The sequence below is a fragment of the Elgaria multicarinata genome, chromosome 21, assembly GCF_023053635.1.
Source record: "Elgaria multicarinata webbii isolate HBS135686 ecotype San Diego chromosome 21, rElgMul1.1.pri, whole genome shotgun sequence".
Lineage (NCBI taxonomy): Eukaryota > Metazoa > Chordata > Lepidosauria > Squamata > Anguidae > Elgaria > Elgaria multicarinata.
The window spans coordinates 14,090,014-14,115,769 of NC_086191.1; the positions used below are offsets into that span (position 1 = coordinate 14,090,014).

At 49.4% G+C, this 25,756-nt stretch overlaps 3 protein-coding genes across 3 annotated transcripts in view; all 3 read right to left on the reverse strand.

Annotated features, from left to right (window-relative positions):
• The window catches only part of LOC134412386 (zinc finger protein 208-like), a 489,474-nt gene that overhangs the window by 223,253 nt on the left and 240,465 nt on the right, over positions 1-25,756 (reverse strand). The gene's annotated exons all lie outside the window — the stretch shown is intronic.
• The window catches only part of B4GAT1 (beta-1,4-glucuronyltransferase 1), a 169,441-nt gene that overhangs the window by 110,392 nt on the left and 33,293 nt on the right, over positions 1-25,756 (reverse strand). The gene's annotated exons all lie outside the window — the stretch shown is intronic.
• LOC134412067 (uncharacterized) lies at positions 10,655-24,402 on the reverse strand. Its single transcript, XM_063145840.1, has 12 exons — positions 24,380-24,402; positions 21,672-21,858; positions 20,565-20,720; positions 19,807-19,943; positions 18,594-18,739; positions 17,159-17,347; positions 16,544-16,633; positions 15,305-15,394; positions 14,059-14,181; positions 13,660-13,791; positions 12,527-12,643; positions 10,655-10,817 (listed from the first exon to the last, which is right to left on the reverse strand). The coding sequence occupies exons 1-12, from the start codon at positions 24,387-24,389 to the stop codon at positions 10,704-10,706; spliced, it is 1,491 nt and encodes a 496-aa protein (XP_063001910.1). The 5' UTR covers positions 24,390-24,402; the 3' UTR covers positions 10,655-10,703.

The window sequence follows — 25,756 nt, forward strand, 5'->3', positions numbered from 1 at the left end:
TGTTTTCCGGCACTGTCTGCCCGAAAGGGTTAACGAGACAGGCCTTACCTTTACACCGGGGTGCACCAAAGCAATGCTTTGCACCATGGGTGTGGGGGGGAACAGTTTGGAGCTAGTGATTAGAGCCAGGTGGATATGGGTGAGGGGCAGGGCTCCTGTCAGTCTCTTTCTCCCCCCCCCCTTGGGAGGTGAGTCAGGCCTGGAAGAATCTAATGAGTTCATCCATTCTGTCCCCGCAACAGGCACCCCGCCCCAGGCCAGCACTTTGTTCCAGAGGCTATGAGCCAAGCTGACCCACAGGAACAGCTGAGCCCTGTCTTTGCTGGAGACCTCAGCCAGGGTAATAAGTTGCCGTTGACCTTAACCTGTGGTGATCTGAGGACTTCCTTTTCCATCCGCTCCCACCTCTGACTTGGAAGGAGCACCCTCTGGTTGGCTCTAACCGCCCGGGGTCTCCAACGTCGAACCACCAGGACTAGAAACTTACATTCTTGTTAGGGGGAAGGATCGTAGCCCATTGGCACAGCGGCGACTTTGCCTGCACCTCGCCCTGTTTCGGCCCGGTCTGTTGCCGTATGAGGCAGCTTTTGAGATCCTGATTTATAATCAGAGTGTTTATTCAGAACCAAAAGGGCTAGAAACTTTTTTTGTTTAAATAGGAAATTTCTTTTTAAGAGAAGGGACGTAGCTCTGCACAGATCCTTCATTGCAGAGCTCTGTTGAAAGACTGATTGAAGTTTGGATTGGGTTTATGGATGCTTCAGGTATATACTATCAGCTATAACAACATCAGAAGTGCCCTGATGCTGGAATAAAGGAAGCCAGATTCCGGCTGGACATCAGGAAAAACTTCCTGACTGTTAGAGTAGTACGACAATGGAACCAGTGACCTAGGGAGGTGTTGGGCTCTCCCACACTAGAGGCCTTCAAGAGGCAGCTGGACAACCACCTGTCAGGGATGCTTTAGGGTGGATTCCTGCATTGAGCAGGGGGTTGGACTCGATGGCCTTGTAGGCCCCTTCCAACTCTACTATTCTATGATGCTATGATTCCATCTAGTCCAGCACTCTGTTCACACAGTGGCCAACCAGCCATCGGCCAGGGATGAACAAGCAGGAAGTGGTGCAACAGCACCCTCCCACCCATGTTCCCCAGCAACTATGAGATAGGAGGGAATGCTATATCCCCCCTTCTTCTTATGAAACATCTATAGACTGATCGTAACAGATAAGCTGTGCAAGAGGTCTTTCTGGGCTGAATCGAATAATTAACATCAACTATAAAAAAAGTTTAGTGTTTTCGGGGATAGTTCTGATAATACAGTAGAGGTTTTCAAGAGGCAGCTGGACAGCCATCTGTCAGGCATGCTTTAAGGCGGATTCCTGCATTGAGCAGGGGGTTGGACTGGATGGCCTTAGAGGCCCCTTCCAATTCTACGATTCTAGGGTTTTATCCCCCTGATGAAGACTCTTGAGATTGAAATGCTTCTGGGACAGATGGATGTGTACTAATATAGCCTACTAAATGACTATTAGAAAAGAAAAAGAAAAAGTAAGGTCACTATGTTTGTGGACCGTTCCGTTTCTATTTGGGTATACTTTTATATGGGTTGCCTCGTGTGGCGCAGAGTGGTAAAGCAGCAGTTTCTGCAGCCGAAACTCTCCCCACGGCCTGAGTTCGATCCCAGCGGAAGCTGGTTTCAGGCAGCCGGCTCGGGTCGACTCAGCCTTCCATCCTCCCGAGGTCGGTAAATGAGTACCCAGCTAGCTGGGGGAAAGGTAATAACGGCCGGGGAAGGCAACGGCAAACCACCCCGCTATAAGGCCTGCCGAGAAAACATCAGCGAAAGCTGGCGTCCCTCCAAGAGTCAGTAATGACTCAGTGCTTGCACGAGAGGTTCCTTTCCTTCCTTTCCTTTATATGGGTTGCAATAGAATTGTTTATATTGTAGTATGGATTAGCTATTTTATCAATTCCATTATAGTTTATTTTATGATAGCCCTGTCGTCATTCTGTATTTTACAGGTCCTCTTAGTAAACCCATTTTGCTTCGTGAGCCGCTGCTGCCAGTCCGTGTTGACAATACTGGGCTGGTTGGACCAGGGGTCCGACTGGGTATAAGGCAGCTTCCGATGTTAATATGTAACATCTGGTGGGCTGTATGTTCTCCAGCTCTGGACTAGAGGGAGATAAAGTCTGAACTGGCATAAGGCAGCGTCTTTGTCCCAGGGAAGAGAACGCAGCTCAGCAGTACAGGCTTGTGGCTCCAATTTCAAAGGGGGTGTAAATCCATTTTGGGTTTCATTCAGAACCAGGTGGGACTCTAAAGGAGCGATTCAAAGGCCTGAACGCTGACCCCAAAGTGCCTTGACATTTTCATTACGTTGAAAATGTCTGCCGTTTAGAACCTCCCACTAGGCTAGAGGGATTCAAGTGGACTTGATCAGCATAAGTGGTTTCTTAAGGAGGGGCCCTAGTCCATGATGAACACATCCTTTGCATGAGAAGGTGTCCGGTTCAATTCCAGGCCTCCCCAGCCAAGCTGGGAACGGACCTTGTGTGGCCTAGAAAGAAAGCGGATACAGAGATGTTTTTCTCTGACTCTCATAACGGAAGAGCCCCGGGGTCATTCAAAGAAGCTGATTCATCCTTAGAATCATAGAATCATAGAATAGCAGAGTTGGAAGGGGGCTACAAGGCCATCGAGTCCAACCCCCTGCTCAATGCAGGAATCCACCCTAAAGCATCCCCGACAGATGCTTGTCCCGCTGCCTCTTGAAGGCCTCTAGTGTGGGAGAGCCCACAACCTCCCTAGGTCACTGGTTCCAAACAGCCGGGAAGTTTTTCCTGATGTCCAGCCGGAATCTGGCTTCCTTTAACTTGAGCCCATTATTCCGTGTCCTGCACTCTGGGAGGATCGAGAAGAGATCCTGGCCCTCTTCTGTGTGACAACCTTTTAAGTATTTGAAGAGTGCTCTCATGTCTCCCCTCAATCTTCTCTTCTCCAGGCTAAACATGCCAGGTTCTTTAGTCTCTCTTCATAGGGCAGCTACTGACCAAAAGAAGAAGAGGACACCTATTTGCATAACATCAACACAGACAAGTCTCTATGTATAGGAGCAAGTTTAGAAAGAGTGGCTCCCCTTTAAATAGAAATGCAAGTCAGGGCTGTTCACACAACACTCTAACCCACGCTCAGACACTGAGCGTGGGTTGTTGTTGAACCACGGGTTAGCGTGTTGTCCAAATTCAGGGCATTTCCCACAGGGTGGCTTGTGAACCGTGCAGTGTGGTTTATTTTTCTCAAACAAGCCACCTTGAGAACCTACTGACAAAGGCTTGATCCTCATCTTCACCTTTGCAACCTGCTTGTTCACCTGCCTCTCTCTCCAGCCTCCTTGCTCCCGGGTTCTCTGCCCAGCGAGCGAGCGGCGCAGGGCAGGCCCAAGGCATTCTGCTGCCTAAGTTGAAGAACAAGATGGCGCCCACGCCTGTTCCATGCGGAAAAACCACCTTGACTTGCAGGGGAATCTTATGTCAATACTGGGGATGGGACGTCTTCTTCCTCCACTGGCTCTGAAGGCAGCGGGCTAGCCTAGAAGGTGGCCCAAAGCTCGCTCCTCTGACATGCCACCTCCCAGCATTTGCTGCTTGAAGCAACTGCCTCACTCTGCCTAACGGTAGGGCCGGCGCAGAAATGGTAGCAGGGAAGAGGAGGAGGAAAGATAGCAGCTAGAGATCATGGCAGTAAGAAGATAGACTCATTGAAGAGGGGGTCCATGGACAGTGTATTGGACAAGAACTCCCCAAATCCGGGATCCAGTACCAGCCGTATGGGTCTTTGAGTTTAAACCAGACGTGGACAGGTCACTGCCAGGTCTCCAAAAGAGGACGGTAAAGCATGACATCTAGCCACGATAACAGCAGCATGAAATTTAGGGCGTGACACATCTTTTCTCCTTTCACCCCATGTCAGAGAACTGCAGCCTCGATCGACCTTTTCCCCCCCACAGCTGATGATCACGGAGCCTGGACCGGTTTTCCCATTCCCAGCATTTTTCATCTGCTGTCCCATTTCCTGTTCTCCCAGGGATACGACGTGCTGAAGGGCAGGAGAGGGCAGGCGAGACCGGATCCTGTCTCCCTTGGGATCCGGTCCCTACGGCAGCTGTGGGGCACAGGGGCAGGGCGGCCGAAGGATTCCGCGGAAGCGAGGGCGGAGGCGCCGTCCGCACAGCTGGGCTGCTGAGGCTGGAATGGGTGGGGGGCAGACGGGACAGGCAGGGAAGGAGATGTCCTCACTGGCCCTCATTCACGTGCCCCTGTACTCAGTTGGGACCAGAGGGGTCCCGTAGGTGTCATTGGGAAAAAGGACAAAACAGATCCAGGAGGAAGTAAGCCCTTTTCTTTCTCGCCACCAGCATTGTCTGGGCCAGAGCGAGAGGCCGGAGAACAACCAGGGCGCAACTAGGATGATCAGGGGTCTGGAAACAAAGCCCTATGAAGAGAGACTGAAAGAACTGGGCATGTTTAGCCTGGAGAAGAGAAGATTGAGGGGAGACATGAGAGCACTCTTCAAATACTTAAAAGGTTGTCACACAGAGCAGGGCCAGGATCTCTTCTCGATCCTCCCAGAGTGCAGGACACGGAATAACCGGCTCAAGTTAAAGGAAGCCAGATTCCAGCTGGACATCAGGAAAAACTTCCTGACTGTTAGAGCAGTATGACAATGAAATCTGTTACCTAGGGAGGTCGTAGGCTCTCCCACACTAGAGGCCTTCAAGAGGCAGCTGGACTACCATCTGTCAGGGATGCTTTAGGGTGGATTCCTGGACTCGATGGCCTTGTAGGCCCCTTCCAACTCTGCTATTCTATGATTCTATGGTGAAGAGCAATTTCCCAGGGCCTCTTGCCTGTGGAGCGGGCCCTTGACAGCAGGGCCGGCGCCAGACTATTTTGCGCCCTAGGCAAGGTGAGCTACTTCCACACCCACGCCCCAACAAACCACCAAAAACCACCAACTTCGTTTTGTAGAAAATAAATAAATAGCACCAAACTTGAAACTGCTGAATTTATTTTAAATCGCAAGGATAAGTCATATAACCAGTCTTTGTTTTACCTTCCGCGAATACAAAAGAAACTATTTTGGCACGCAAATCATTTTGAACTAAAGGGCACTCGGTGTAATGCAGACCTCTGCCATTGGCAACACGTCATTAAAACCTTTTGCTTCACACACCTTGAAGTACTGCGCCCCTCTGAGGTCGAAGCCCTCGGCGGTGGCTTCGTTTGCCTAATGGTAGCACCAGCTCTGGTTAGCAGACACCCAACCATGCTGACCTTGGATGCTGGCCTCACTTCTACGACACAAGATCTCTTCGCCCTGGTGACTGCTTTCTCTCTCTCTTTCATCTTCTGCTTCCTGCTCCCAATGCAATGGGTCATTCCAGCACGCCCCCGCCCCCACCGCCCCCCATCTCTGGGGAAGAAAGATGTCAAAGAGACCCGCGCTTCACTTTCAAGTGCTCTTGGCCAAACCAGGGGAGAAAAAAAACAATTTAAATCTAAAAATAAAATAAAATAAATCCCAGGACTTGGCAGGGCGCTTTGCAGGCTGTTCCCTTGCATCCCTCACCAGATCTACACTGATAAAAATTCCCAGGGAAGAGAAAAAAGAAGAAGCGTCCCGCTCCATAGTTAGAATGCAAATTAAACAAAGCAAGCGAAACATAATAAACACAGAAAGTCAGTAAAATCTTCAAAGCGATGTGACAAGAACCAGCAGGGCGAATGTTGCCTGGAAGAAGCCTGGGGAAATAAACAGGTCTTTTGCACGGCCGCAAAAAGACAGCGAAGTTGGATTTGGGGACGCCACTACGTTGAAGACCTTCTCCGTGCCCCCAACAAGCTTCTGCCTTGATCTCCTGACCTGGCGGGCGTTCTCGGTTGATATCCTGCATAAGCTTTGAGAATTGGTTGTGCAATTTGTGCCTATGTACATGGGACTCCCCACCCGCGTGTGTAGGTAGGTCGCTCTGCGAATGTAGCAGCTGCCCCTGAATGATCAGGAGGCTGAAAAGGCCAGGTAACAGTGGTGTAATGGAAGCAGGGCTCGCAGAGTGTCAGCCCTGACACTTTTTTCATTAGCAGGGATCCTTCTGTCACCTGACACTCCCTCCATAGAATCATAGAATAGTAGAGTTGGAAGGGGCCTACAAGGCCATCGAGTCCAACCCCCTGCTCGATGCAGGAATCCACCTTAAAGCATCCCTGACAGATGCTTGTCCAGCTGCCTCTTGAAGGCCTCTAGTGTGGGAGAGCCCACAACCTCCCTAGGTCACTGGTTCCAGTGTCGTACTGCTCTAACAGTCAGGAAGTTTTCCCTGATGTCCAGCTGGAATCTGGCTTCCTGTCACTTGAGTCCTGCACTCTGGGAGGATCAAGAAGAGATCCTGGCCCTCCTCTGTGTGACAACCTTTCAAGTATTTGAAGAGTGCTCTCATGTCTCCCCTCAATCTTCTCTTCTCCAGGCTAAACATGCCCAGTTCTTTCAGCCTCTCTTCATAGGGCTTTGTTTCCAGACCGCTGATCATCCTCGTTGCCCTCCTCTGAACACGCTCCAGCTTGTCTGCATCCTTCTTGAATTGTGGAGCCCAGAACTGGACGCAATACTCTAGATGAGGCCTAACCAGGGCCGAATAGAGAGGAACCAGTACCTCACGCGATTTGGAAGCTATACTTCTATTAATGCAGTCCAAAATAGCATTTGCCTTTCTTGCAGCCATATCGCACTGTTGGCTCATATTCAGCTTGTGATCTACAACAACTCCAAGATCCTTCTCGTTTGTAGTATTGCTGAGCCAAGTATCCCCCATCTTGTAACTGCGCATTTGGTTTCTATTTCCATATTCCCAGGGTCCATCTAGTCCAAAGTTCTGTTCACACAGTGGCTGACCAGTTGTCCCTATGGGAATCCCCAAGCAGGACAAGACTAGATGGATCCTGGGTCTGATTTTCTGATGTTCCTATGCCTGAAGGCTTTGCCGTATCAAGCTAAGGCCCTACTTCATCTTTGCAAAACCGGCACCATTCGCTAGTTAAGAATATATGAATCTAAGAAGAACTTGTCAACTTCACTTGGTGGAAGTGAAGAATGAAATTGACCAGTACTTTGACAATTACCCTCTGCTGAGCTAAACCAACATGAAATTAACAAGGACATTTACAACAGGAATATGTTTCTGCGGGGCTGCATAGGATTGATAAACTTGTGATTGTGCACAAGATTGCTACAAAGGGACTTTAAGCACCTTTTATTTATTCAATTTTCAAGGTTGCATCGTGCAGAGTTGACTGAAGAAGTATTGAAACATTTATCACAATCCGGAGTTGTCGTTTTCTTCTGTGTACTGGCTTGTTCTCCTACAACAAATATGTTTGGTTTAAGTCTGTGTTAATAAATTTGTATAATGTTCAATTTATTAATGTACAGGGGTTTGGAAACAAAGCCCTATGAAGAGAGACTGAAAGAACTGGGCATGTTTAGCCTGGAGAAGAGAAGATGGAGGGGAGACATGAGAGCACTCTTCAGATACTTCAAGGTTTATTTATTTTTATTTATTATTTATTTATTTATTACATTTTTATACCGCCCAATAGCCGAAGCTCTCTGGGCGGTTCACAAAAATTAAAATCATCATAAAACAACCAACAAGTTAAAAATACAAATACAAAATACAATATAAAAAGCACAACCAGGATAAAACCATGCAGCAAAATTGATATAAGGTTAAAATACAGAGTTAAAACAGTATAATTTAAATTTAAGTTAAAATTAAGTGTTAAAATACTGAGTGAATAAAAAGGTCTTCAGCTGGCGACGAAAGGAGTACAGTGTAGGCGCCAGGCGGACCTCTCTGGGGAGCTCATTCCACAACCGGGGTGCCACAGCGGAGAAAGCCCTCCTCCTAGTAGCCACCTGCCTCACTTCCTTTGGCAGGGGCTCACGGAGAAGGGCCCCTGTAGATGATCTTAAGGTCCGGGTAGGTACATATGGGAGGAGGCGTTCCTTCAAATAACCTGGCCCCAAACCGTTTAGGGCTTTAAATGTCAATACCAGCACTTTGAATCGGGCCCGGACCTGGACTGGCAGCCAATGAAGTTGTAAAAGGACTGGCGTAATGTGATCTCGCCAGCCAGTCCCTGTTAGTAAACGGGCTGCCCTGTTTTGTACCAGCTGAAGCTTCCGGACCGTTTTCAAAGGCAGCCCCACGTATAACGCATTGCAGTAATCCAAACGAGAGGTTATCAGAGCATGGATAACTGTAGCTAGGCTATCACTGTCCAGATAAGGGCGCAGTTGGTATATCAGCCTAAGCTGATAAAAGGTGCTCTTTGCCACTGAGTTCACCTGTGCCTCAAGTGACAGTTCTGGATCGAAGAGCACCCCCAAACTACGGACCCGATCCTTTAGGGAGAGTGCAACCCCGTCCAGGACAGGGCAAACATCACCTCGCCGGACAAATGAACCACCCGCTAACAGTACCTCCGTCTTGTCTGGATTGAGTCTCAGTTTGTTAGCCCTCATCCAGTCCATTACCGTGCCCAGGCACTGGTTCAGAACAGTCACTGCCTCACCTGGGTTTGATGAAAAGGAAAGGTAGAGCTGGGTGTCATCCGCATATTGATGACACCTCAGTCCACATCTCCGGATAACCTCCCCCAGCGGCTTCATGTATATGTTAAACAGCATAGGGGATAAAATAGAGCCCTGCGGAACCCCATGGCTTAGGAGCCACGGCACAGAGCAATAATCCCCCAGCACCACCTTCTGGAATCGGCCATCCAAGTAGGAGCGGAACCACTGCAACGCAGTACCTCCAACTCCCAGTTCAGACAACCTATCCAGAAGGATACCATGGTCGATGGTATCGAAGGCCGCTGAGAGGTCCAGGAGAACCAACAGGGTCGCACTCCCCCTGTCTCTCTCCCGACAGAGGTCATCCCACAGGGCGACCAAGGCAGTTTCTGTTCCAAAACCAGGCCTGAAACCCGATTGAAATGGATCTAGATAATCCGTTTCATTCAAGAGTGCCTGGAGTTGTCCTGCAACCACCCGCTCAAGCACCTTGCCCAGGAAAGGTTGTCACACAGAGGAGGGCCAGGATCTCTTCTCGATCCTCCCAGTGTGCAGGACACGGAATAACGGGGTCAAGTTAAAGGAAGCCAGATCCCGGCTGGACATCAGGAAAAACTTCCTGACTGTTAGAGCAGTATGACAACGGAACTAGTTACCTAGAGAGGTTGTGGGCTCTCCCACACTGGAGGCATTCAAGAGACAGCTGGACAACCATCTGTCAGGGATGCTTTAGGGTGGATTCCTGCATTAAGCAGGGGGTTGGACTCGATGGCCTTATAGGCCCCTTCCAACTCTACTGTTCTATGATTCTATGATCAGCAATGTTCATATTATATGTAACATATAATTAATTGTTTGACTAATACAGTTATGACTTGTACAGCTTTTTCTGGAGTATATATCATCCCTCACAGGTCTTATGTGTTTTGCGCACACACAAAAATACAACATTAGCACAAATTTCAAAAACCATCTATCCACTCACCCACCCAATTGTGCAAATTGCTACCATTAAAGTAATAATAACAGAATCCGGGTATTGGCTCACCTGGCTACAGGTCAAGCCAACATCAGCAGGGTGGTGGCGACAGAATGAAACCCACAGGGCCAAACTGGGGTGGGGGGTGGGGGGGGAATCCATCAAGTTTTCACTCCCAAAATTGAATTCTGATTGTGGCACCAATCTACAATTAAATATGGACATGCTGCCCCCTGCTGATGGGTTTGCAGGACTTCATTGAACCTGGATTGTTTTCTAGAGAGGAGATTTAAAGCAGGGATTTGAAATCTTTAAAATCTGAGCTTCTCTTCCTTGTCCATGTCTCCTCCCCCAGCGCAACCGAGCCAGGATGCCTTTGTTAAATTATGTAACTTATAGACACACAACGGAGATCTACCTTATGTCTGCCTTCCCCGCCTTCCCTTGAACCACAGTGTATACCAGCGAGAGTACAATATCAGTACACTAAGAGGAAGAGAGATGGTCTACAAGCCATGACCCTACAACCAAGAGAGAGGCCCTTCTCCGGAGAAGTTGCCTAGGAAAGGTATGCCCTGTTTGGGGAAGTTGTCCCTACGTTTGAAGAAACAGCCACTGTTCCTTTCTTCCTCACCCTCCTCAAAACTATTTGCACAGCTAGCAACCTACACTCTTCCCATTAGTAAAGCAGGGGTGTGGTGGAAGGGGAGAAGCCACTATGTTTAACCAGTCTGGGTATTTTTTGCACACTCCTCGTTCCCATGCACAATTCACAGGGCAATCTGAAAGAAAGGAAGAATAACCGATGGAAAGAAACTGAAAAAACCCCGAAGCCTTTAGCTCCTCCAGCCATCCTGGAATGACTCAAATAATCTGAACGGAAGGCCAGCAAAAACCCAGACTGAAAAGGGAAATGTCTTCCCAAGCCCAACAACCAAGTGAAGAGCTCCAGACTTGAAACTTGATCAGAGAACAAATGCAAAATCTCAGCAAATCCATACACATTTATAAATGCTTTTAATAGCTGGACGGTCAGAAAGGTTTTGGAGCGGGCCAGAGTTCCACTGTCTCTTGCTGTCACCGTCTCTACTGTGGCTTCAGTGCGTAGAAGACCCCCCAGCGCTGGTCTCCATCTGCACAGCGCTCCAGTTTCTTCCGCCATCCAGAGGCCATAGACTCGAACTCGTCTTCTGAGAACGCCTGGGCGGGAGGAGAAAAAAGAAAGTCCGTGATTCATTCTCTACTGGGAAGCAAACAAAAGTTCCCTGGGAGGAAAAATACTCCTGCCCCTATGCCGTGTTTGAAAGGGGCTCACTGTGAGGATTTGGGGGTGGCCGTAGGGTGATCAGGTGCCCTCTTTTACAGGGAACAGTCCTCTATTGGAAGGCATGGAACCCCAAGCTGGGAAATCCACAGGGCCAAGCAATACCCCCCAAGGACCACCTTCTGTTGTAGGGTTATTTGGGGGTTGTTTAACCCTCAAACAACCATTGCCACTCGAGTTGGGATGACAGGACAAACCGTGGTGACCCCCAACCGGGGATTAAATATTCCAAACGCCTGCCTGCCCACATCACGAGCTGTGTGTGAACTGGCTTACTGTTTTTTTGCTGGCCTAGAATATATCCCAACCAAAGGCACGCACCAGTGTTCGATTGCATCTACTAGGGATCATTCCCCATCTGTACGCAAGGCATTCCTCTCTTCTGAAGAGCTATCCCGCCCAATCCCAGTTTAAAGATAAAGAACCATCCACAGTTAGCCCTTGAACAGCAGACTGAACAGGCAGGCCACAGAAGGAAGGACATTGCGGAAATTTGTAACGGAATCAAATGAGCTCAGATTTCTATTAACCCGGCCTGTAGATTCAAGCTGCAGCGTGTTCAAAGGATTCCTGCATTTGTATTTGTGCTTTTAACCAGTTGGTTGTTTTATTATGGTTTTAATTTTTGTGAACCGCCCAGAGAGCTTCGGCTATTGGGCGGTACAAAAATGTAATAAATAAATAAATTCAAAGGAGGGCAACGAGGATGATCAGGGGCCTGGAAACAAAGCCCTATGAAGAGAGACTGAAAGAACTGGGCATGTTTAGCCTGGAGAAGAGAAGACGGAGGGGAGACATGAGAGCACTCTTCAAATACTTGAATGGTTGTCACACAGAGGAGGGCCAGGATCTCTTCTCAATCCTCCCAGAGTGCAGGACACGGAATAACAAGCTAAACAGAAGCCAGATTCCGGCTGGACATCAGGAAAAACTTCCTGACTGTTAGAGCAGTGCGACGGTGGAATCAGCTACCTAGGGAGGTTGTGGGCTCTCCCACACTAGAGGCCTTCAAGAGGCAGCTGGACAACCATCTGTCAGGGATGCTTTAGGGTGGATTCCTGCATTGAGCAGAGGGTTAGACTCGATGGCCTTATAGGCCCCTTCCAACTCTACTATTCTATGACATGGGTGCAACAGGTACAGCAGGCTCTGTAGCTCAATACACGTGAAACACCTGTTTTGTGTCTCCAGTTAAAAAAAGGGTCTCACATCGCAGATTTTGGGGGCGGGGAACCTGAAGCCGTGGAGAATCAGGGCGATGACATGACTAGAACATACTATTCTGTGATTCTAAGTCAATGCAAAGTAGCATTATTCTCATGCACTAACTCACAAGCCGAATGAAATTCTGGTTAAAAAAAACACCACCCAAATCCATCAAGGAGCGCTCAATGGAATGAAAAACGCCTGACCGTCCGCGAAACACATCCTAATAGATTGCATCCTTAGAGGCTAAAACCACTTCTCATTTGTTGTGGTGGTCACAGGCAGCAACGTGTGTGTGTGTGTTTTCCCCCTCCAAGAAATCACGCTTGCATGCCACACACTGGGAGGGGTAGAATCTACTTCCGATGTGCCGACTCACCTGAACAAACCGATCCTGACTTCCTTTCAGCTGTCGCAGTTCTTGGGTCAATGCCGACAGCATCCGCTCTGTGCGGTCCAAAGCCTGCACCTGCCTGAATCCAGCCTCCTGCAGGACCTACGTAGGACGGTGCCGGTGAGCGGTGTGAATCCATCCCTGCAAGAATCCATTCCCTGCCCTGCCTTCTAAAAGCCAGTTTATGCACCCAGGTATTTTGCAGGACAGATCTCCATCCTTTCCCCCCAGGGCCGGATCTACACTACTGCTTTAAAGCACTTTATAACAGTTTTGACAACTGAATATGGCGTGTGTCCTTGGCCCCAACCGTTGTCAAAACTGTTATAAAGCGTTTTAAAGCAGTAGTGTAGATCCTGCCCTGGAGTTAGTTACTTATCCTCAGCACCACCTGTCGGGTGCTGAAATCCTTGCCCAGAACCCAGCCCTTCCGTCTCGCAAGGCGTTTCTTACACTGCGAAGTACGGGGGCAGGCTCAGGGTCCCTTCACACAAATTAGGGGCTCTTAGCTCTGGGGCAGGGTTGAAGAACTTCAGGCTCGGGGGGGGGGGGGGCAAAATCCAGAGCAACAGGGTTTCTGAAAAGGCCACGCTCCTTCCCCGGCTCCGCCCCTTTCATTTGGTGATTTCCAGGGGTGTTTTTTTTGCTGTTCGGTTTTTTGAACCTTGAGTCGAATTCTGTTTTGAACAAAGCTCAACATCCCCCCGATTTCTTCCCAACGGCTGTTGTACACCTTCAGCAGTGGCAGCGTCCTTCCTGGGCTGTACCACTTCAAGGTAGGGTGTGTGTGTGTGTGTGTGATTTTTAAATACTCCCCAGTTGAAGAAGACGTGCTTGCTTCTCCATCAAAGCGACTTGCATAGATTTCTCCCCTCTAGACACACACACAAATCAGAGAGATTTCAAAAATATGACCCCCCCCCCCAGCCCTGAGAATGAAGTCATACAATCCAGGAAGGGCTGTTCCACATGATTCCACTTGTAGGCCCCTTCCAACTCTGCTATTCTATGATTCTGCAGAACCTGTAGCCCATGGACACAATTCTAATCAATTACATAGTTTGACCTGTTCTGATCTTCCCTTGTTTTCGAGTGGCTACCCGGCCCACATACCATACCTGGCCGTATTCCTGGGGGGTGAGCAACCTGTACCCCCTCTGCTTGACATACTCGGCGAACGCTTTCGACCACGGCCGTGGCCCACAGCAATAATCAGAGATGAGGAGCTGCCCATCTGGTTTTAGCCATGACTAGGGAAGAGAGACGCAGAGACGGCTGTGTAAGATGGAGAGTGGGAGGTAGGTGCTACTTGTGGGACAGGATCCAGTATTTTCATAAAGTTTTGTAGCGGACTAACGGGGATGCAACACTGTCCCCAACGAAGACTATTTGGGATACGTTGGGCTGAACGAATTATATTTTTCTCTGCACTTTGGAGGCTCTGTCTTCTCTGATTCCAACCCGGTAGGCTCCCCAACTTTCCATCTTTGTGGGCAAGCACTCACGGGTGCACTCACCAGGAACCTCTCAAAGAGGGCACGTTTGTCCACCACATGCAGGATGGTGTCCCGGCTGTAAATGACATCAAAGGACTCTTCTGGGAACGTCCTTCGGGTCGCGTCACCAATTTCAAACTGCACCTAAAAAAGCAGAGCTGGGAAAAGATTGGTGTCTAGCCTGTATTTGGCCCTGGTTAGGCCTCATCTAGAGTATTGCATCCAGTTCTGGGCACCACACTTCAAGAAGGACGCAGACAAGCTGGAGCGTGTTCAGAGGAGGGCAACCAGGATGATCAGGGGTCTGGAAACAAAGCCCTACGAGGAGAGACTGAAAGAACTGGGCATGTTTAGCCTGGAGAAGAGAAGATGAAGGGGAGACATGATAGCACTCTTCAAATACTTAAAAGGTTGTCACACAGAGGAGGGCCAGGATCTCTTCTCGATCCTCCCAGAGTGCAGGACACGGAATAATGGGCTCAAGTTACAGGGAGCCAGATTCCGGCTGGACATCAGGAAAAACTTCCTGACTGTTAGAGTGGTACGACAACGGAATCAGTGACCTAGGGAGGTTGTGGGCTCTCCCACCCTAGAGGCCTTCAAGAGGCAGCTGGACAAGCATCTGTCAGGGATGCTTTAGGGTGGATTCCTGCATTGAGCAGGGATTGGACTCAATGGCCTTATAGGCCCCTTCCAACTCTACTATTCTATGATTCTATCCAAATGGTACCCAACTCAATAACATATGGACAGGTCCAGCTCCAGGTCTTTGAGGGTCCTTGGGAAAGACACCTTCCCTGGGACCACCCCGTCTCACCGCCAGGGTCTCCTGTTCTTCATCCTCTTACTCATCATGGCCGCCACTTGCTTGCTTAACAGACAGAGAGCCAGGGAGCAAGTTTCTCTAGTTCCCGTGAAGTGTGTTTCCCTAGTTCCAAAGTTTTAAATGCCCATCTTCTTAGGGAACAAAACACCAGCACTTTTTTGCATCCCGGCCGATGAAGAGTGCTTAAAAGCTTGCTCACAATTTGAGGCACATGATGCCGATCCAAATAAAGATCTTTCCTGACCGTGGATTTTGGAACCATAACACAGGGGCGATACCTGAGCCTGCCGTTGTCTCGTGGCTGGCTGGGGGATGCTGGGAGTTGTAGGACTTTTGCCTAAACGTGCATCATGCCGTAAAGGATTCTCTCAACCTTTCGCTCCGCCCCCTCCTTCAAGGCTTGTATCGCAGGATAATTTCTCCTGCTTCCCTTGAAAATACCTGGGTCGTATTTTCCTTCTGCGCTCGCTCCAAAGCCAGTTCCACCATGTTGTGGGAGAGATCCATGCCCAACACCTCCACACCAAACTCCTGAAAAGGCAAGGCAAGGGTCAGACCCGCACAGGACTGCCTGACGGGTCAGAACCAGGACAGCAACATGAGGTAGGGTGGGTGGCCCTCCGGCTTGCATGACTCTTCTTATGTTCATATTATGACCTCGGCACTTGTAGGGCCTGTTCAGACAACATGCTAAACCATGGTTAGGCTGCTAACCGTTTTGCAGCAAATGGTTAGTGAGCGTGTTTAAACCATGCTTACGTAGCCACCATGGTTAGGAATGGTTCACATGACACGCTAAGCCATAATGTTTAGCTCAGAATGCTTAACCACTGTGGGTTAGTGTGTCATCTGAACAGGGGCCATCTCTGTAATGCACCATGCACGCTGATGGAGTCACAACATCATCAGGACACAGGCAAGCTGGTGCGTGTTCAGAGGAGGGCAGCCAGGATGATCAGGGGTCTGGAAACAAAGCCCTGTGAAGAGAGACTGAAAGAACTGGGCATGTTTAGCCTGGAGAAGAGAAGATTGAGGGGAGACATGAGAGCACTCTTCAAATACTTCAAAGGTTGTCTCACAGAGGAGGGCCAGGATCTCTTCTTGATCCTCCCAGAGTGCAAGACACGGAATAACAGGCTCAAGTTACAGGAAGCCAGAGTCCAGCTGGACATCAGGAAAAACTTCCTGACTGTTAGAGCGGTACGACAAGTGAACCAGTGACCTAGGGAGGTTGTGGGCTCTCCCACACTAGAGGCCTTCAAGAGGCAGCTGGACAACCATCTGTCAGGGATGCTTTAGGGTGGATTCCTGCCTTGAGCAGGGGGTTGGACTCGATGGCCTTGTAGGCCCCTTCCAACTCTGCTATTCTATGGTTCTGTGATTCTATGATCAGCAACCCAAAACAATGGGTATAAGTTACAGCTACCTAGATTTCGATTAAATGTTAGGCAAAACTTCCTGACAATAAGATCTGTACCACAGTGGGGCAGTCTACCTATGGAGGTTGTGGGTTCTCCATCTCTGGAGGTTTTTAAGAGGAGGCTGGACAGCCACCTCTCAGGAATGGTTTAACTGGTTTTCCTGCACATTGCAGAGGGTTAGACTAGTTGATCCTTGTGGTCCCTTCCAATTCCACCATTCTATGATTCTATGAACCAAAATGCTACTTTATGCCAGTACCTTTGCCATGTAGAAATCGCTACCGCCAATTCCACAGCCCACATCCAGCACCTGCTGACCTGGTTTCAAATCCAGCATGCGCATTAGTTCCTGAGGAAAAATCAGGAAACTTAGGCAGAGCTCAGACACAACCCAGCCTCACCCAGTCTCTGTGCCCAAAGCAAGGCTGGACCTGCTGGATAATAGATACGACTTTGCATGGGTCTAATGCTAAATGCTGTGTTGCCACGCTTTCTCTGCATAAAGCAACTCCGCTGTAAGCCACACCAGACTTTCCAGCAAAACCAACCATAGAGACAAACTAGGCAGGCCTCTTGGGTTGCCCAAATATTAGAAATGTCTCTTTCTCGGAGGGAGAGAGCAACTTCCTGCATGTCTGGAAGTATGCTAGTGATGGAGTCCAGGAATTTTTTGGGGGGGCGTGCATTTAGTCTGGCGGAACAAATGTGGGACACAACAGTGCAGAGGAGGAGGAGTACTAGTCACTGGGTGAATTTGGGCCAATCACTTCCGTTACAAGGTTGTCGTGAGGATTAAAGGGGAGAGGAAGAGGATTGTGCATAAAAATAAAAATAACTCCAAAATTCTACCCCAACCTTCCCACACTCCAGTTACCTGGGTGGTACTGAGTCCACCAGTGCTGACAAATCCAGGCCCAAATATCCATTCATAGCGACGGATGCTACGGGTTGCATATTGCTCGTTGTCTAAGAAACTCTGGAAAGTGTCATAGCCTTGTGTCGACTCACGGTCCCGGGCGACTTTCTGGAGAAGCCAGCACACCTGATTCCTGTTTTTCTTCCTCTGCAAAAGCACGTTGTGACTTAGCCCCCTTTTGATCACTAAGGACATCGGAGGAGGCTTTATTGCTTGGACCACAACCTACAGAGTGCCATCTGACGGGAACCCAGAATCAGGTCTTCTTTGTGGTGGCACCCACTTTGTGGAAGACCCGCCCCCTTGGTATGAAGGAGGAGCCAACAATGGGTGGGATGTTTTAGACTGCAGTTAAAGATCTACCTTTTCACCCAGGCCTGAATACTGGGAGGCGTAGGACTTTTATCTATCTAAAAATGCACCCTAAATTACTAAAATGAAGGCGTTTTTTTCCTCTGCTACCTGGAAACCCCCATCACTTCTCAGTTAGGTAGTTTTCACTGCTGCATTTAGGTAATTTTAAAACATAATCCAATGCATGTTCAGATAGGAAAAGTTCTACATCTCCCAGCCTGCCCCAGCCAGCCTGGATGTAGGACTTTTTTCTGTCTAAAGATGCATAGGATTGCACCCTAAATGATAAATAAATAAATAAATAAATGGGCATCTTGTCAATGCATTTCATTTCTAAAAGGTCAAGTTTCTAGTCCCTAACATTGTTTTCTGGCAGAACCCACGGCAGGTTCGTGTGCCATCTGTGGTGTGTTTCCGGCCACCTGTGATGGGTTAAGCCGCCCAAACGCCCCACTCTGACAACCCACGCTCTGCACAGTGGGCTGTTTACATCATTTGTGACACATAGAGCTGAGCAAACCATCATGGCTTGGTGTTACGTGTGAACCCAGCCTGCACCGGCCCTTCGTTGGTCCACACTGCCGGAATAGAAGTCAGAAAGGGAATAAATATTTTATTTTATTTATTTATTACATTCTACCGCCCCATAGTCAAAGCTCTCTGGGCGGTTTACAAAAGTTAAAAACAGTAAACATTTAAAAAGTATACAACATTTTAAACCATCAAAAACTTCAGAACAACAGTATAAAAACAACACCATCCATTTAAAAACAACGGTTCTGGGGTCCGTTAAAAGACAAACAGCGTGGTTAAATGCTGTTAAATGCCTGGGAGAAGAGAAAAGCCTTGACCTGGCGCCTGAAAGATAACAGCGTTGGCACCAGGCGAGCCTCGTCGGGGAGATCATTCCATAATTGAGGGGCCACCACCGAAAAGGCCCTCTCCCTTGTTACCATCCTCCGAGCTTCCCTCGGAGTAGGCACTCGGAGGAGGACCTTAGATGTTGAGCACAGTGTATGGGTAGGTTCATGTCGGTTACCTTGACGTAGGTTTGCACGGAGCGGGACATGACGATCTCAAAGCCGTAGAGCGTGTCTTCCACGGCCACGTGGGCCGAGGTCAGGAGGCGATTGTACTCAGCAGGGGTTCGATACAGCGTGGGGTTGAAGGTACGTACGGTGTCTCCTAGGGAGCGAAAGAAAGCCATATGAGACTGGAATGTGAGATGTAGAGCACCCGCTTCTCACTCAGAAGGTGCCAGGCCGGGGAAAGACATCCGCCTAAAACCTTGGCGGGCCGCTGCCGGTAAATGCAGAATGGACCATTTGTCTGGCTTGGTAAAGGCAGCCTTTCACATTCCTGTTGGACTAGGAGGACTGGATATCGATGGGAACACTTTTGGGGGTGGAGCCAGCTCACGGATCCCTGCTCTGGCTCGACACGTGGTTTCCCACCTTCCCCCTGCTAATCACGGGGCCCTGGGAAAGAGATCCCTTTTTGATCACTAAGGACATCGGAGGAGGCTTTACTGCAGAGAACCATCTGACGGGAACCCAGAATCAGGTCTTCTTTGTGGTGGCACCCACTTTGTGGAAGACCCGCCCCCTTGGTATGAAGGAGGAGCCAACAATGGGTGGGATGTTTTAGGCAGCTGTTAAAGATCTACCTTTTCACCCAGGCCTGAATACTGGGAGGCGTAGGCCTTTTATGTATCTAAAAACGCACAGGATTGCACCCTAAATTACTAAAATGAAGGTGTTTTCCCCCTCTGCTACCAGGATACCCTCATCACTTCTCAGTTAGGTAGTTTTTACTGCTGCATTTAGGTAATTTTAAAGCACAATCCAGTGCATGTTCAGTTAGGAAAAGTTCTACATCTCCCAGCCTGCCCCAACCAGCCTGGATGTATTTATTTATTTATTTATTTAAAACATTTATATCCCGCCCTGTATCAATAAGATATCAGGGCGGTGTAGAGATGTAGGACTTCTTTCAGTCTAAAGACGCGTAGGATTGCACCCTAAATGATAAATAAATAAACAGGCATCTTGCCAACGCATTTCATTTTTAAAAGTTCAAGTTTCTAGTCCCTAACATTGTTTGTAAACAAGGCAGGGGCCAGTTTCAAAAAGGTGAGATGCCGGAACCAAACCTTTCAATTCAGACCCACCCATCGCATCGTCCTCCGCAGCTCACTAGGTTCCAGGGCTTCCCAAGAACTCTCCTGCCCCGTCACCTGTTGGGCCACTGACCTGACTGGTAGAAACAGGACTCCCGGAAGAAAAGGTAGCCTCCCGGACGTAGCCAGAGAAGCATCTGCTGAGCCACGTTATTCAGTTCATTATCCATGAGGTACATGAAAAGCCAGTTAGAGAAGATGAGGTCGAAGCTACAGCAGGGAGGAGAAGAGAGACTGAAAGAGCTGGGCATGTTTAGCTCAGATCTACACCAAGCAGGATATAAGACTTTGAAAACAACATACATAATGTGTCCTGGGCCCAAACAGTTGTCAAAAACATTATAAAGCAGTAGTGTAGATCCAGCACTGGAGAAGAGGAGATTGAGGGGAGACATGAAAGCACTCTTCAAATACTTAAAAGGTTGTCACACAGAGGAGGGCCAGGATCTCTTCTCGATCCTCCCAGAGTGCAGGACACAGAATAACGCGCTCAAGTTAAAGGAAGCCAGATTCCAGCTGGGCATCAGGAAAAACTTCCTGACTGTTAGAGCAGTACGACAATGGAATCAGTTACCTAGGGAGGTTGTGGTCTCTCCCACACTAGAGGCCTTCAAGAGGCAGCTGGACAAGCATCTGTCAGGGATGCTTTAGGGTGGATTCCTGCGTTGAGCAGGGGGTTGGACTGGATGGCCTTACAGGCCCCTTCCAACTCTGCTATTCTATGATTCTATGATATAATTGAAACTGCTGCCTATTCCTTTCCTTGGGGCAGAGACCTGTCCATTTGTACTCTGCAAAAGTCCAGGCATTAAGCAAGGCGACAAACCGCACCGCTGGCTTTGCAACGTCAGGCTGGTAACGTCGGCCTGTAGAAACACCACATTGGATCGGTGCCCGTTCTCTTGCCGGTTCTGCGCCAGGAATCTCTCCATGAAATCCACGGCCGTGACGTGTTGCGCGGACTCAGCAAGAGCCCCAGTGAACCGGCTGAAAGAAAAGCAGGGGAAAGGGGGAGGTCTTAGGCCTCTATCCGATAAACGCATCGGCCCGCCGCCGCCTGAATTGGTGATAAAAAGCAGAGGGCTGATCTTTGCCCCCCCCCTGCTGGGGTGGCCCAAAGATTTCAGGACAGGGAGTCAGATCCCCAGAACTCAGGGCTAGGACAGCAGAGCCAGTAATCCCCAGCTGCCTCTGAGAATGTGCAGAGTGCTTTCTCTCTTACTATGGAAAAACCCAGGGTGATTCTTACTCTGTGTGAGAGACAGAAAGTACACTAGAGGCCTTCAAGAGGCAGCTGGACAAGCATCTATCAGGGATGCTTTAGGGTGGATTCCTGCATTGAGCAGGGGGTTGGACTCGATGGCCTTAGAGACCCCTTCCAACTCTGCTATTCTATGATTCTTTCTTTCTTTTTCAAGATGTTAGGGTTCAAGTCTAGGCAAACTCATGCTCTTCAACCCTCCCACCCTTTTCCCATGAAGGGCCGGTGTAGTTAAGCAGGCGAGGATGAAGGAAAGATCCTTTGTACATGGCCAGAAGTTCTCTCTCCCCTTTGCATTGCTTCATACATTTCAGGCGCATGCGATCTGTCACCCGGACCTCGTTTCGAAATACTCTGGAACAAACCTGTACCAATTTGGGGAAGTGGGGAGGGAATGAGCAGCATGGGATACGTAGTCGCTGTCAGAAACAGCCACCCTCTCGGCAAACAAGTCACCCCAAGCTCCCTGCAAAGTGTTGAGGGTTACGAAAAACGGCAGCGTCTCTGAGCATGTGCAGAGTGTCTCCACCCCCGCACTGAATAACCACAGCAAGAGAGGTTCTGGGACTGCGTGGAAGAAGCTTCCTGGCCTCTGGGAAAGAGCTGGGGTGGGGGTTGGCCTTCCTGACTGATAGTCTTGGGGGGGGCAGTCCCCCCAGGGCTTCATCCCCACGCACCCTATACCAGCTCCCAGTTCCAACACATCCTGTCCTTTCAGGCAAGGCAAGAGGCCAAGGATCTCCGGGGTGTCTTCTTGCGTGAGTTGCTGCGCGCCAGAGTCCAGCATCATCTCCTCCAGCGAGGAAGCCTGCGAGTGCTGCCACCAGTAGCACCGCATCAGCGTACGAGGGGTGGGTTCCGGTGCTAGAGGGGGGATGAGAAAACACACGACTGCATAGACAGTGGCCGGAACGCCGCTCCTAAAGCGTCGGAACGTCAGAAGCGGCCTTATTCCGAGTCATATTTGTGGTCCACGTAGCCCAGTATTGTCGACACGGACTGGCAGCAGCGGCTCTCCGGAGTTTCCAGATGGGGTTTTTCCAGGCCTACCTGGAGACGCCAGGGATCGAACACGGGGCCTCCTGAGTGCACAGCAGAGGCTCTGCCCTTGAGCCATGCCCCCTCCAAGACTTAGTTACTGGCTGTAAGAATTTCAAGCTACAACAGGTTGGAAGGTTTGGGACTTTGGGCAATGCCCATTTTGCCTTTAGCCACGCCCACACTGGACTGAGGCCCCCCTAGAGGTGGGGGGACCATCTCCAATGTTGTGGGAGCGGGTGGGGGGAACATCTGTCTATATGTGAGAGTGTTCAGAGGAGGGCAACCAGGATGATCAGGGGTCTGGAAACAAAGCCCTATGAGGAGAGACTGAAAGAACTGGGCCTGTTTAGCCTGGAGAAGAGAAGATGGAGGGGAGACATGATGCACTCTTCAAATACTTGAAAGGTTGTCTCACAGAGGAGAGCCAGGATCTCTTCTCGATCCTCCCAGAGTGCAGGACACAGAATAACGGGCTCAAGTGACAGGAAGCCAGATTCCAGCTGGACATCAGGAAAAAACTTCCTAACTGTTAGAGCAGTACGACAGTGGAATCAGTTACCAAGGGAGGTTGTGGGCTCTCCCACACTAGAGGCCTTCAAGAGGCAGCTGGACAAGCATCTGTCAGGGATGCTTTAGGGTGGATTCCTGCCTTGAGCAGGGGGTTGGACTCGATGGCCTTGTAGGCCCCTTCCAACTCTGCTATTCTATGATTCTATGTCCCTTGCAAGAAAATCTTCTGAAGTAGTTAATGTTGCTTTCTTCTCTGACCCCCAAATTCTTCTGTTCCAAATTCTGTTGCTTTGCCTACTTTCAGCCTATAGAAACCACCACCTTCCTTTTATTATTATTATTATTATTATTATTATTATTATTATTATTATTTGGTGTGCATGGTACTTTAAAGAAAACAAGAGAGCAGGTCCCTGCCCCAAGAGGATTCCAATCTAAAACTGGAGACAGGAGGAAACCAGGGGAGCGACAGGCCGTTGTGCTGAGGGCTAGCTGCTGCTTGGATTCTTATTACGGCGGGCGTGGGGATCCGGGGGTCTTGCCAAAGGCCTAGCAGAAAGGGTGTGAATTGAGGCGGGGTCGGGAGAAGGGAGTGAGGTGGGCTGGAGGTGAGCGGAGAAGCAAAGGGCAAAACCTTTGGAAGGAGCCTGAGACCTTCGCCTGGCCGAAAGCTGTGGAGCTGGAGGAGCAAAGGGCAACCGTGTCTCAGCCTGCATCAGGGTAGGACTCTGGGGCAGAGGAGTGGGCGCCCCACTCGGCGCAAGGGCCCCCCAGACCCACTGGGAAGTAAAACAATAACACACATTGCTATTGAAGAGAACCCTCTGCCCCGTCCGATAAGACCATGAAGTTCAGAGTCTAAAATGGTGCCCCATAAAGAGAGGGGGGGGGAGAGTTGGGGGTCTCTGAAGATCGAGCCAAGAGTTTGTGCCGAATCCCAGAGTGGAGATAAGAAGGCGGTGGAGGGGTTTGGCGGGTGGTGGTGGTGATGTGCTCAGGGGAACAGTGCAGAGAAGAAATTGATTTGGGCGCCGCAGGAGCGCCGCAGTGCTGGATGCAATTGAGGGGACCAAGGTGAGATGTAAGAGAGGAGAAAAACCCACAGGTATTTAGGTGAGAGGTGAACGGCGCTTCTGCCAACGGCCTCTCCCAAGACTCTGGCTCCTTGCAGGAGGATGAAACCCAGAAGTCTCGAGAATTTAGGCTGCCCAGTTGCCCTTTTTCTCTCTCATAGAATCATAGAATAGCAGAGTTGGAAGGCGCCTACAAGGCCATCGAGTCCAACCCCCTGCTCAATGCAGGAATCCACCCTAAAGCATCCCTGACAGATGCTTGTCCAGCTGCCTCTTGAAGGCCTCTAGTATGGGAGAGCCCACCACCTCCCTAAGTCATTGGTTCCATTGTCGTACTGCTCTAACAGTCAGGAAGTTTTTCCTGATGTCCAGCCGGAATCTGGCTTCCTTTAACTTGAGCCCGTTATTCCGTGTCCCGCACTCTGGGAGGATCGAGAAGAGATCCTGGCCCTCCTCTGTGTGGCAACCTTTTAAGTATTTGAAGAGTGCTCTCATGTCTCCCCTCCATCTTCTCTTCTCCAGGCTAAACATGCCCAGTTCTTTCAGTCTCCCTGTGATGCCGGGAAAAGCCAGCACCAAAAAATAGTCCCTTGGCTTGATTCCCCTGTCACGCTCGGCTCATCTTTCCTGTGGACCCTGGACTCTTCTTTTGCCTGGGTTATGGATCGTTCAGAGTGGAATCTTTACTTTCCATCCCATTCCTTTCACTGCCCCCCTACCCAAATTCGCCCACCCCCCACCCCCACGGCAAATCTACTCACCCACCGCCATGGGGTCAGCCTGCTCCTTCTGAATGCTCCTGGATTCTGACATTCCAATTAATCATTAACTTACCATTGTCCTGATAACGGCTGGCAGGCAAGTGACAGGATCACCCGGTCATCTATCGGACCCGCCTTTGGCCCAGTTCGTGGAAAATGTTTGCGTGTTTCTCCTCTGGAGTAATTAATCCAGACTGATTGCCACCTTTGGTCTGCATTTGGGGAGAGCAACCGAGAGACCCCCCCCCCACCGAATCGAAGCGCATGCTGTACTGCAACATTTTGTTGCAGGTCTCGCTCGTACCGTTTCTTTCCCTTTGGAAGGATCTACACTACTGCTTTATAACGGTATTGACAAATGATTCAGGCCCAGGACACATTCCATATACCGTTTTCAAACCGCTTTCAAATGGTTATATCTTGCTTGGTGTTGATCTGGCCATGGTCAGTTCTCAGCTCAAAGCCATGAAGGAAACCGAGCAAGGTAATGCCAGTCCAATCACTCCCTCTCTCAGCCTAACCTGCCTACCTCGGAAGGTTGTAGTGAGGACAAATGCTGGAGTGGATGGGCTATGTATTCTTTATATATATTAATTATATTTTTATAACCGTCCATTAGCTGACGATCGCTGGAAACGTAAAAACCCTAAAATACGAAAACATAATATAAAAAACGTAACTTTCAAATGATTCTATGATCTTGTAGGTTAGTACCAGCACTTCAAATTGGACCCAGAAATGGACTAGCAGCCATAAAGTATATCATAAAGCACCTGTGTAATTTCTCGAGACTAGCCAGCCCCAGTTTACAATCATGCTGTCCTATTTGGGACCAGTTAAACTTCCTGCACCCTTTTCAAAGGCAGCATATTAACGCATCGCAGGAATCCAAACCTGTCCAGATGCGTGGATAATTATAGTGAGGCTATCTCTGTCCAGATGGGGTCGTAACTGGTATTTCAGCCCACGCTGATAAAAGGTACTCCATGCCAGCACTTTTCAGGCAGAGAAATGTGTTCAGGTATGTAAAAAATGGAAGGGGAAGAGAAATGGCCCGGTAGGGGGTGAAGCCGGGGAGGTAAAGGCAGGGAGGAGATAAGAGGTATTTTGCAAGGAGCAATGTTTTTTGGCCACCTCTAAGGAACAGGTGGACCAAGGCGGGGGGAAATGTACCTCTTTGAAAGGAAGGAAGATAGACTTTCAGCACATAGGAGCATGCAATGGGACACCCATCCTGGACCAGGGATCCTTTTGCCCTGTGGAAGGGGCTGTTCTGACAACATGCCTTGCCCCACATATTTGGGGTGGGAACGCTTGGGATGCGAAGGGAATTTTGCCAGCAAAACAAAGAATCATAGAATAGTAGAGTTGGAAGGG

Excerpts from the sequence above, each read along its gene's own strand:
- LOC134412067 (XM_063145840.1), bottom strand. Across the intron at positions 14,182-15,304 it reads AGAAGGAAAATACGACCCAG|GTGCAGTTTGAAATTGGTGA; the intron begins GTATTTTCAAGG and ends CTGCTTTTTTAG. Across the intron at positions 12,644-13,659 it reads CCCCCCAGGAATACGGCCAG|GTCCTGCAGGAGGCTGGATT; the intron begins GTATGGTATGTG and ends CGTCCTACGTAG.